Source organism: Castor canadensis, chromosome 9 (assembly GCF_047511655.1).
Source record: "Castor canadensis chromosome 9, mCasCan1.hap1v2, whole genome shotgun sequence".
In the NCBI taxonomy this organism is placed as follows: Eukaryota; Metazoa; Chordata; class Mammalia; order Rodentia; family Castoridae; genus Castor; species Castor canadensis.
Genome location: NC_133394.1, coordinates 121,834,990 through 121,847,133, shown reverse-complemented (window position 1 = coordinate 121,847,133; position 12,144 = coordinate 121,834,990). Strand labels below are relative to the sequence as shown.

Sequence of the window (12,144 nt, the reverse complement as noted above, 5' to 3'; positions counted from 1 at the left end):
TTCGCTAAAATTGAAACACTGTATCCAAAGGACTACTCCAAACGCCCGTCACAAAATCCATCTCCACAACCACCACATTATCTCACCCGGGAGTGAGAATGCAAGGGTCCAGGGCCCGGCTGTACCACTCCGCACCGCGCACGGGGGGATTCGTGCCCTTTTGCAGGCGTCTGGCCGGTTCCCCGCGGCTTGGTTTGGCCCCCGCTCCCCCTGCGCAGGCACCCACAGTGCGTCAGGCCGGCGCTTTATAGTGCGAGCCTGGGCGGCTCCGCTCGCTGTTTTTCCTCTGCTCTGGGTCGAGTCTTCTCCTGCTTAGCGAAGATGCAGCTCAAGCCGATGGAGATAAACCCCGAGGTGAGTGCCAGGTGCCCCGCGGCCCGGGCAGCGCAGGGCTAACGGTCAGCCTTGGCTAGGTATCCTAATTTTTTTTTTCTTTGCATTTGCCTTTCAGATGCTGAACAAAGTGAGTGTCGTCTCTCGTTTTCTCTGTCCTCTCCCCCGGGAGCGTCGAGCCGCGCCCTGAGCGCTGCAGAGGTGGCCGGGTTGGGGCGCGTGCTGCTCATTCTCCCTGCCCTACATTTTTTTGGGGGGCTTTGACTCGCATTTGGGGGTCTGACTCAGAAAGGTGGAGGAGGAGGCGCCCGGATGGGAGGCTGCGCCGGGAAGCGCTCCCGAGGGCGTGGCGCATGCTGCGCGGACGTGGTACCCGGACTTCGCGGGACCCACGTGTGGGCCGCGCTTTGTGCTGTGTCATTGCGCCGGCTGGGGCGTGGGTGGTGGGGTGGGGCCTCCTCCCCGGCTCGCGTGGGGGCGTGAAGCCGCGCGTGCTGGCCCCGCCCTCCGGCAGGTGCGGGTGACGTGGCTGTCCCCGTGCGCCTGGCCGCCTTATCTCCTCTCCGCAGGTGTTGGCCCGGCTGGGGGTCGCCGGCCAGTGGCGCTTCGCGGATGTGCTAGGGCTGGAGGAGGAGACTCTGGGCTCAGTGCCAACACCTGCCTGCGCGCTGCTGCTGCTGTTTCCCCTCACCGCCCAGGTAGGGAGTGAGGCTCGGGGTGGGTGAGCAGGTCCCCTAGTGGGTCGTTGAGGGCTCGCTTCCCCCGATCTGGACGCCCAGACCTGGCTATCCGTGCCCCCTCCTATAGGAGAAGGTCGCGCCTCCCAGGGAGGGAGGGGCCTGCACTGCGGTGGTTTCCTCCTTCATGGGGTTCTTTTTGTGTGAGTGCTTATTGCAGCTTTCCCCCGTTTGTGCAGGGTTGCCTTAAGTGCGAAAGAGGAGGAGCCCATTTATCCCATTGCTATTATCCAGAGAGAGAAATAATTCATCCTACTCACGAGTTCCTTTCAATTTAGGTTTGTCTGAACCTTCCACTTGGGGAATGCTGGTTGGCGTCCCTTAAGAGCTGTAACCTGTCAGCTCCTTGTTTGGTTTTCAGACTCCCACCCAGCTATAAATAAAATGGAAAGGGCGGGGCTTGCCACAATCTCCAGGGCACAAAAGACTTTCCAATTCACCTCCACTGCTGGGTTTCTGGTGGATTTAACGGGAATTCTTCCACTCCTCCATTCCCCAGACATGCATACTTTGGCTTTTAAAGCTGAATCATTGGCGTATGGTTCCTGAGTGGGATCCTCGTTCCAGCTCTCTTTATCCTGTGGTCTCTAACCATTTAGCTGGATGAAATTGATAGGTTATTAGCACACCTCTTTGTTTTCTTTTAAATTTTTTTTGGTACTGGGATTTGAACTCGGGGCCTCACACTAGCTAAGCAAGTGTTCTACCACTTGAGCCACTCCACCAGCTCTGTATTTTCTTTAAATGGTCTTCCTCCTATAATTGTGCAAGCATATATGTGTTTTAAAGACTGCACATCAGCTGGGCTGTTTGTTGTCTTGGAATGTATGGAGTCTGGTAATTAGCCTGGCATTGACTCTCCTATTGCTGTCACTTGACTACTGACTCGGGATTGGTTGAAATTGGCAAAACTTGGAGAATTAGCATTTGGGGCATTACTCCACACACAGCGACTAACTGAAGCACAGGCACCATCCTGAGGTTAGGCGTTCTAGAAGCACCTTCAGCCTAAAACAAGCTGCATGGGAAGTTCTAGGCCTTCCTCCTTACAAATAAGCTAAGTATTATAGGTTAAAACATTTATTAAAGCAGTTAGGGTAATCTCACTGATCTGTTTTATTGCCAAAGCCTTGGGTGAAATTGCAAATCGTTATGAGTCACATTAGCTTCCTTGACCAAATCAAATGCAGTCTCCTTGAGCATCTCCCCGACCTTTTCCGTAGAGGAACCATGATGACTTAGAGGTTTTGAGCAGCACTCAGGCAAGGCCTCTGGGAGGCAGTGGTGCAACGTGTTTGCCTTTAAAAGCTCACAGGTCTCCTTGTGCAGGCTCAAGTGGATTTTCTGCGAGAACATTCTGGTTCCAATGGCTTGTTTTTTCCTTTAGTACACTTTAGCCTGTCAAACTTACTGAGCCATATGTTCTGTTACACACAGTGCCTACTAGGCAAAACACTGGAACAAATTTGATGAAAAGTGAGACTTATGTGTTGACTTACATAGACAGCATGTAATTATGACTAAGCATATTATGAAATCCTAAATGAACCCCTTTTAAAACAATTTTAATTAAAACATTAATGTGAAGGTGAGCTATTTATAGAAACGTCTCCATGCAAGGGCTCAAACAACCCTAAAGGATGGTGCTGTCCCGTTTTAAATTTTATTTAATTGGCCTAGAAAGGTGAAAACCCCTAGCAGTCAAGGAGTGACACTTCAAAGGTCTGATAGTGAGCTAGAACTTACAGCTAGGTGGAGTTTAAGTTGGTCTTACGGTATAAGAGATCTCATTCCTCTGCTAGTGCACAAAGCATCCTTAAACTTCCTTTGCATGTATAATAGTAATACAAGGTTACTAAAACCGTAAATGTGCCTTGGATGGTCTGCGTGGATTTTGCTGGTTATGGCAAATCGATGTTTGTATACCAGTAGCAACTTGCTTTTAGCTATGAAGTCCTAACTTTGCAGGTCTTTAAAATTTTGTTGGTGATAGGTATAGATAGCCTCACTGAATAAGAGGCTAGCAGATGCTTTAAGGAAGTCTCATTTATTTAACAGTCTCATCCTCCCTCAACTCTCAAATTGCTCTTCTCTCCTCAGGTTAAACTGCCTCCACCTATAGCTGTCACATCTTTCTCTTCTAAGATGAGAAGTTTTTGTAAAATCACAGCACAATACCCTAGACTGGTTGTATTCCTTTCCTAAAAAATGGGGAAGTAGTTCATCTCTCTTAGTTGCTACTTTCAACAACTAAGACTTAATCTTGTTTTTTGTTTTTTTTTTTTTTGAAAAGGCATCTACTTGGACAAAATAGAAGTATTTTGCTCAGAAGCAACACCAATCAATCAAAGCTTGATTAGGATGCCTGTGAGAAATAAAGTTGTTGCTAGTGTTAAAGGAAGAAAATAATGACTCTTGTTTTCTGACTTCACAAGTCCTCCATCTCAAACTAAAAGGTTGCAGTGGTGTATAGACAGCGTTGGGCAATAGCCAATAAAGCAGCAACTGCACTGCAGCATCAGGGTGGAGCCTGAGGACCTCCTAGAGCCCCACTGGCTGGTGTGGAAGGCAGACAGGCCATTGTCTGGGTGTTGGCCAGCACCTAGAACCAAGGCTCTTGATCTCACAACCCACTTGGGTTTCCATTCAGGTGGTAGAACTTATGGTTCTGCCATCTGTTCTTTGCATTTTCATTTTGAGATGTAGAATGTTTTTCTTTTCACAGCATGAGAACTTCAGGAAAAAGCAGATTGAAGAACTGAAAGGACAAGAAGTTAGTCCTAAAGTATACTTCATGAAACAGACCATAGGGAACTCCTGTGGTACCATCGGACTGATACACGCAGTGGCCAATAATCAAGACAAACTGCAGTTTGGTATGTGTGACTTCCCAGGCTGTGCACCCTCTACTTAAACTTGAAACATGGAGTGAATTGTTATACTCATTCCAGAAATCTTCAGGGTCTTTTCAGCAAAGTCATTGCTTTAATTTTTTTTTTTTTTCTGTACTGGGGTTTGAATTAGGGGTTTCACACTTGCTAGGCAGTACTCTACCCCTTGAGCCACGACCCGAGCCCTATTTCTTGTGTTACGCACTCTACTACTTGTGCTATACCTCCAGCATCCAAATCTCTTAAATTTAAGAGCTGAAAGTTGAAGCTGAGGTCTTTTGAAGTGAATTGCTCTGGCTGGTAGCTGTAGTTTCCACACTGAGTACTAGTACAATGTTTATACCAACAGTCAGTCAGCAGTTGACATTTCTGCTTAAGATATTTATTCTAATGTCTATCTTGATGTGTAAGTTACTAAGATTGAATTTTCTTCCCTGAAATAAAATTTTTGGTTTGGGAACTGTTACTAGAACGTTATTTTAGCATCCTGTATATACAATAGATGTTAATTGTATATCACTAAATTCTCTATATACAGGACAGCAATAGACAAGGCAGCCCCTGCCTTTATGGCAGTAAAACCCCACAAATACATGTTGAAAGTGATTAATTGCTGCAAGAAAGTGACACATTTGAGAAATGAGCAGGAGGGGAAGGAGGTTTTAGGGTGGTAGAAATCAGAGGCAAGGAAAACCACACAACACTGGAAGAATGGAGAGCCCTGTGGCCTGAATGCAGTGTTTGGAAAAGGCTGGGGAAAGAGGGACTGCCCATCCACATCCTTGGAGGCCAGATTGAAGGTTCTAGTCATTCAACATGACTGGCTGGACAAAGGCTTAGGTGGACAGAAAACGTGCACCCAGAGGCATTTTATCTGGATAATGCGCACATTTTCTTTTTCAAGAGGATGGATCAGTCCTGAAACAGTTTCTTTCTGAAACGGAGAAGATGTCTCCTGAAGACAGAGCAAAATGCTTTGAAAAGAATGAGGTAAGAAGGATTTTCAGCGTATCACATTAAAAAAAAAAAAAAAAAGTATCACATTTAAATAACTGCAGAGCTTTGTGCTAATTCTCTTCTCCTCTCTGCAGGCCATACAGGCAGCCCATGATGCTGTGGCACAGGAAGGCCAGTGTCGGGTAAATGCAAGTACACATCCGAGCCAGGTGGCCTGGGTGCTGTGTCCCCACTGGAATATCTGCAGGAGTTTCTTACTGGAATGTAGCAAGTTGCAAATGTTACCCACCCAAGGCTACTTGGTGCCAGAAAATTCTACCCAAGTAATGTTTTGGCTAGATCTCTCCCCCAAAATGGCTCTTCAGAAGTCTATTGGCAGTTGAAGTAGTCTTGTGTAATTCAAACCTATAGTATTATGAGTCTTACAGAGTAAGTAACACTTCTCCTAGTAATTGAGCATTTCATATAGCCCCTCACGGGTTATTAGGAAGAATAAAACATGCCAACAAGACTGACCAGTTCTAGAAAGTTTAAATAGACTGCAATGGAGAGTCTGGGGGTAAAGCCTACTAAATTTAAGCTGAAAGGCAATACCTTGATAAGTACAGTTGACTCTGTCACTTTCGAAAAAGGCTTGACCTTTGTGAGATATTTATGCTTCTCAGCTTGAATTTCCTCTTCCATAAACAGTGTGCACAGTAGCACCCAAAAAACTGTTCTAACAATTCCAGCATTTCTGCCTTAGTAGGTTTACCCTGGGGCTTTGTATGGAGGAAATACATGAGTATAAGCTGTAATAATTTTTAAAAATACAAACAAGCTGTTTCAATCATATTCCACTTGAATTGTAAGAGAATTCATTTTTAACAAGTTCATCTTATATAACACCCATTTTCAAAATTTTTTCTTGACTCTTCAGGTAGATGACAAAGTGAATTTCCATTTTATTCTATTTAACAACGTGGATGGCCACCTCTATGAACTTGGTATGTATCACTGCAGTTTTGGAACCCAGTACAGCTTCATGTGTTCTTTCAGATTTAAATTCTCTTACAGTATTTGCATATGACCTATGGCCCCTGGTATATCATTGCATATGAAGCCAGGATATTCCATGGGGCACTTAACCTTTTTTCATGGCCAGAGCACCCTTCTCAGGCAACTGACATACCAAATGAATGGGTTTAGTCATACCAGGGAGGAGGATAGATCACATGGGCACCAGCTCAAGGCATTCGTGTTCAGACTTCTCTTCCCCCAATACCATCCTTAAAAGAATCTGTGCCTGAATATGACCTCATTTATGTGAAATGATTTCGGATATGTTTGAGTAATTTCTACTTACGGCAACAAAAAGTAACATCTTGTAAAATCCATCCTCTTTGTATTTATGGAGAAAGACTTTGCCCGATGTATTGACTCCAATCAAGATGTTTCTTATGTACTCCCAGGAGCAAAGGACATTTGGGGGCAATTAGCAGTCATTGCAGGACAAGTAAAAATCTCAAAGATTCTTCTTCCCTCTCTTCTCTGTACCCAAGAGATTTTGCGCTGTGATCCTTCCCAAGAAGCAGCTCAATCCCCTCTATTGGGTTAGCTGGATTGGGTTTGTGTGTTTCATTAGTTGTAGGGTAGACACCTGGGCTGAATGTCTAGGAACTCTTGAGCCTCACTGCTGCCTGTTTCTTGATAACTGAGCTTTCCTTTGTAGGTCAGGGTGAGCATTATTTGCAAGAATCTAGAACTTCCCTTTGGGCTGGGTAGCTACTGTGTTCAGTAAATACATAGGGAAAGTTGATATGCCTGACTTCTTTGTTCCAGATGGGCGAATGCCTTTTCCAGTGAACCATGGCACTAGCTCAGAGGACTCCCTGCTGCAGGTAATTTTGGAATGCATCTCTCTTCATGCCAGCCACACTTCTTCAGCCACATTGTCTAATACACTGATAATCAGGGCTGTAGGCAGCAGTTTGAGTTAATAGCAGACTTTAGGGCTTAAAGATCATGTTAGTAATTCCACTTGTCTCATTTTACAGCAAGTGATTTTAAATAGGAGCTTTCAAAGAAGCCCTGGCTAATCTGTTTCCTGTGCTGTCTTCAGGTCACAGTTAGAATTAGCTAGAAAGCTGTTGCTTTGCTTCCTTGTGGGATTAGGTGATCATTCTCCTCCGTCAGGTTACATCATTGCTAAAGACTCAAGTAACAGCACCCCCGAGCCTTCCCTAATACTCTAAGACTGCTGGATTTGGGTCAGTCTTGTAGTGTAATCTATAGATTCTGGTTAGTTAATTCACATTTTTCTTAGTACTTGACCACTTGTTACACAGAGAAGCAGACTGAAAACTGCCTGACAAGAACTCTAAGATCCAGGATCACTGTAACCATCTTGGTAGAAGTTACTACAGAAGGGCTGTAGGCTTTTTCAATCTAAAAATGAGTCTCTAGAATGGAATTCATCTGTTACAAAGGAAAATTGCTTAATTATGATAAAATACAAAATACTTCATTTGTCATAGTAATTGTACTTAATCCTTGAGCACTGGGTATGTGCACAGTGGGCATTGGTAATTTTTTTCTGTAAAGAGCCAGCTGAGAATATTTTAAGCTTTGTGTGGCATATAGCTCTGTTACAAGTATTTCACTCTGTTATTGCAGCTCCTGAATGGGGTGTAGCAAAGCTTTGCTTGCAAAAGAGGCAATAGGCTGGATTTGGCCAATTGACTCTTGGGCTAGATGTTATCCTAAGTGATTTCTACCCTTTGTTGAATACTTTTAATGATGCAGTGAAGTAAGACATACTGTCACCCTCTCATTGATGAGAAAACTGGTAGAGTGGTTAAGTAATGCCACAGACCAACAAATTAGATGGCACATCCATGGTTTGGTATCTGCAGTATGTCCTGTTAGCTACTGCACAACATGACCTTTCACTGTGGGTGTGGTGCAAGTGCTGCAGCACCTGCCTAGCAAGCACAAGGCCCTGAATTCAAACCCCAGTTATGCCCACCCTCCCACCCCCGCCAAAAAAGAGTTGGGCATGGTGGTCTGTGCATGTAGTCCCAGCAATGCCGAAGGGCATGGGTAGGTGGATTGTGGCCCAAGGCCACCCCTGGGCAAAAAACACCAGCTCCTATCCAAATGAAAGTCTAAAAGGTCTGGGGGTGGCTCATGTGGTAGAGCACCTGCCTACCAAGCTCAAGGCCCTGAGTTCAAACCCTGACCCATCAAAAAAAAAAAAAAGGCAGTATTGTTAAATGAGTACTGCTGAGAATGTAGCTCAGTGGTAAAGAGCATTAGTCTAGCTTGTGCAAGCCCCTGGGTTCAATCTCCAGCACTGCAGACATACATGTAAAATATAAACGAGTGTCTTACTGGTAAAAATTCTTATCCTAACTGAGCCTGGTTCTATGTGGCTAAAGGTTGAAATCAACTGTGCCTCCTGTAGAAAAGTCAGTTTGGGATAAAATAAAGACCTGGAAGTTATAATAGTAACAATTCTGATAAAGAATATGAATGTTAATCTAGATGTCCCCCGCCTCCTTTTTTTTTTGGAGGTACTGGAGTTTGAACTCAGGGCCTCATACTTGCTAGGCAGGTCCTCTAATTGTTGAGCTACTCCCAAGTTTTGTGTTGGGTTTTTTCAAGATAGTCTTGTGAACTGTTTGTCCAGGCTAACTTTGAACCATGATCCTCCTGCTCTCTGCCTCCTGAGTAGCCAGGATTATAGGTGTGAGCCACTGGCAACCCAGCTTATAAATTTTTTTTCCTTTGGTGGGATCGACATTTGAACTCAGGGCTTTGTACTTGTAAAGCATGTACTCTATTGCTTGAGCCATACCTCCAGCCCCACCCCCCTTTTTTTTTTTATTATTCATATGTGCATACAATGCTTGGGTCATTTCTCCCCCCTGCCCCCACCCCCTCCCTTACCACCCACTCCACCCCCCCTTCTCCCCCCCTCCCCCCCACTTGATACCCGGCAGAAACTATTTTGCCCTTATCTCTAATTTTGTTGAAGAGAGAGTATGAGCAATAATTGGAAGGAACAAGGGTTTTTGCTAGTTGAGATAAGGATAGCTATACTGGGAGTTGACTCACATTAATTTCCTGTGCGTGTATGTTACCTTCACGGTTAATTCTTTTTGATCTCACCTTTTCTCTAGTTCCTGGTCCCCTTTTCCTATTGGCCTCAGTTGTTTTTAAGGTATCTGCTTTAGTTTCTCTGCGTTGAGGGCAACAAATGCTAGCTAATTTTTTAGGTGTCTTACCTATCTTCATATCTCCCTTGTGTGCACTCGCTTTTATCTTGTGATCAAAGTTCAGTCCCATTGTTGTGTTTGCCCTTGATCTAATGTCCGCATATGAGGGAGAAGATACGATTTTTGGTTTTGGGCCAGGCTAACCTCACTCAGAATGATGTTCTCCAATTCCATCCATTTACCAGCGAATGATAACATTTCATTCTTCTTCATGGCTCCCTTTTTGTCTTTGATTGTAGTCCCAGTAACAAAACTCCATTGTGGTTGATACTTTTTAAGAACCCAATTCATTATTGAATCTTTATAAATTTTAGGAACTGAAATTCTGTTATTCTGCATCACAGGTCTTACAGCTTGTGGATTTAGCTTTCTATTGGGCTTTATACAAATATGATTGATATGATATGATGATCCCAAAGCATGTAAGCCCTGGAATTTAGGAAATAACTAATACTGGGATCAAATTTCTGATACCAGTCTTTGTAATCTAAGTCTTAGAAGTAGGAACACATGTCACTCCAGCCACAGGGACACATTCTTAAGAATCTGTCCCTTGGACTGGAGAACAATTAATGTGGCAGAGCACCTGCCTAGCAAGCATGAGGCTGAGTTCAAGCCCCAGAACCACCAAAAAAAAAATCAGTTGGCTGTACCTGGAATACCAGGTAAATGATAAAGCTGTGTTATAAAATGTTTACTTAGAAGAAATATGTCTACTCCAGGAGTTTCTGAGTTAGACGTTTTCTGTTATGCTCTTTATGGAAAAGAGAAGTTTTTAGTCTTTCATAGATTTAAAGAAAAGAGCATTAGTGGTTTAGTTTTCTTGGCAAAACCAGGCACAAGGCAAGAGAAGCAAAGAGCTCCTTGGTGGAGTAAAGGAGTCAAAGCTTCTGAAATGAATCCTGTGGGGTGGCTCCCTGATAGCACTTGGGGTTTTCCTCTTGCCGTAAGCCCTGACTTTGAAGGTTAGTGAGGGATTTGAAGTTAGTCCAGCTAACCTGAGCATGACTAAACTTTGGAAATGCTTTCCCTTTCCAGCTTCTATTTCTGGGTATTTCCATTTGGGTATTAATGACATCCCTCCTTTTCAGGATGCTGCCAAAGTGTGCAGAGAATTTACCGAGCGCGAGCAAGGAGAGGTCCGCTTCTCAGCTGTGGCCCTGTGCAAGGCAGCCTAAGCGCGGCGGAGGGTTGTTCTCCCTTCCCGTCTGCGCGAACACATCCCTGCCCAAGCAGTCTCCAGTGCTCAGTACTTGTAAACACGGCTGTTTCCTTCCATCTTTCCCTCCCACTACACCCCTCACTAGTGGAGCTCCACTGGTGAGAGGCCAGGTTGGTGTGGGGGTCAGCTGTGAGCATTTCCCCACTGTGTCTGTACCCTGACATCTAATGCTTTCAATGGCTACTTTGGTTTGTGTCTGTAAATTAAGGCCTTGGATGTGGTTTGTTTGTCCTTAAGAGGAATAAAACTTTTCTGCTGATAAAAGATAAGCCTAAAACTGGTTCTCATTTTCTGTTATCTTTTCAGTATATCTCAAATCCTTTTGACAGTAATATGTCTTCCATATAAGCATCTCATACAACATGGGTAAGAAAATTACCTTAAGAATAGTGTTTGGTGTATCTCTAGATTTTCTGTATGTATATTCCTATGCATACCTATAAAAACCAATTTTCTAAAGGTCTAAATAGACTATTTGTAGAACAATTATAGATTCATAGAAAAAATCAGACGGCATAGAGTTCCCATAAACTCCCTACCCAGTTTCCTATGTTAACTGTTTGGATGATAGATTTGTTACAGTTAATAATGCAGAAGGACACACTGCTGTCCACTTTGAATTCATGTGAAGGCAGACCCTCCCAGGACTTGTTTTTCTAATAAGCCCTCTTATTTGACATCTTGGATTTGTCACAGATCTGTGTACAATTGGCTTGTTCCCTTAATTTATTACTCCCTGAAATGGTACCGGTCTTGCTAAGTATCATATAAAACTAATACCAAAATGTCTAGTTGAGTCTTGAGGTTATACTCCTATTTAGTGTAATTTGGAATGACTGAAATACCCACAAACATGGTAAAAAGTACACAAAGAAAGTAAGATTGTTGAAATTGTGTATAAATACGTCTGGAAGAGACAGGACTGTAAGAAAGTGTTAACTACATTTTAAGTCTGTTACACATTCCACTTAGTGTGCCATGTGCCATTATTCCCGTTTTGCAAATAGAAGAGTAAAGCACAGCGAAGCTTAAACAACTTGTCCAAGGTTGCTTGGTTAATACGTGATGTGGCTGAGATTCAAACCCAAGCAGACTGGCTCTAAGAGCTCACGATAGTCGATTATTCCTGAGCAGAAATGGACCTAACAGTGAATGAAGCTTCAGCTTTACAGTCCCACACATTGATGGCCTCTCCCACATTCTGACTTGTGTGTCCTGTAAGATTTGCATTAAGATATTTCTGTATCTTGATTTCCCAAAAACATGAGTTTGCCCCTGCCTCTAGGTGTTGAGGTTTTGGGTGATTTCACTTTATATTCTTATTTTTCTAAGCTTTCTGAAATCACTGAATTTTTTAATGAAAAAAGTGTTATGTTTTCCCCCAGGATAATTCTTCCATGAGTTTGTGCTATTTACTCTAGCTTGCTTTCAAGTTTCTTCAATTTAGCACAAGTCAATGCAATTTAATAATGTAGTTTTCTGTGTTACAATAAGCTTTTTTATAGGCTCTATTATAGGGCTACTTTGGATCTTAATCATTTTTAATGTTCCCTTAAAGCTCAACTTATTTGAAAGTGTTGGGTTTCCTGCATACCTTGCCATGTTAAATGATGACAGGCTAATTTGGCTGAGTTCCTTTCTTTGTCCTCCTTGAATGGAGTGACCTTTTTAATTCATTTGTTTACCTGTTTAATTTCTCTTTTTTTTTTTTTTTTTTGGTACTGGGGTTTGAACTCAGGGCCTCA

The 12,144-nt window shown here is 43.4% G+C and overlaps 1 protein-coding gene across 1 annotated transcript; it reads left to right on the top strand.

The window, feature by feature from the left end:
• Positions 1-249: 249 nt before the first annotated feature.
• Positions 250-10,668, top strand: Uchl1 (ubiquitin C-terminal hydrolase L1). The gene is made up of 9 exons (XM_020170309.2): positions 250-354; positions 452-463; positions 903-1,031; positions 3,796-3,946; positions 4,866-4,951; positions 5,053-5,100; positions 5,838-5,904; positions 6,740-6,798; positions 10,269-10,668. The coding sequence occupies exons 1-9, from the start codon at positions 322-324 to the stop codon at positions 10,353-10,355; spliced, it is 672 nt and encodes a 223-aa protein (XP_020025898.1). The 5' UTR covers positions 250-321; the 3' UTR covers positions 10,356-10,668.
• The last annotated feature ends 1,476 nt before the right edge of the window (positions 10,669-12,144 follow it).

Bases quoted from the DNA above. Each gene is read 5' to 3' on its own strand.
- Uchl1 (XM_020170309.2), top strand. From the start codon at position 322: ATGCAGCTCAAGCCGATGGAGATAAACCCCGAG. The intron at 3,947-4,865 runs GTATGTGTGACT...TTCTTTTTCAAG, and splicing joins TCAAGACAAACTGCAGTTTG to AGGATGGATCAGTCCTGAAA. The intron at 5,905-6,739 runs GTATGTATCACT...TCTTTGTTCCAG, and splicing joins TGGCCACCTCTATGAACTTG to ATGGGCGAATGCCTTTTCCA.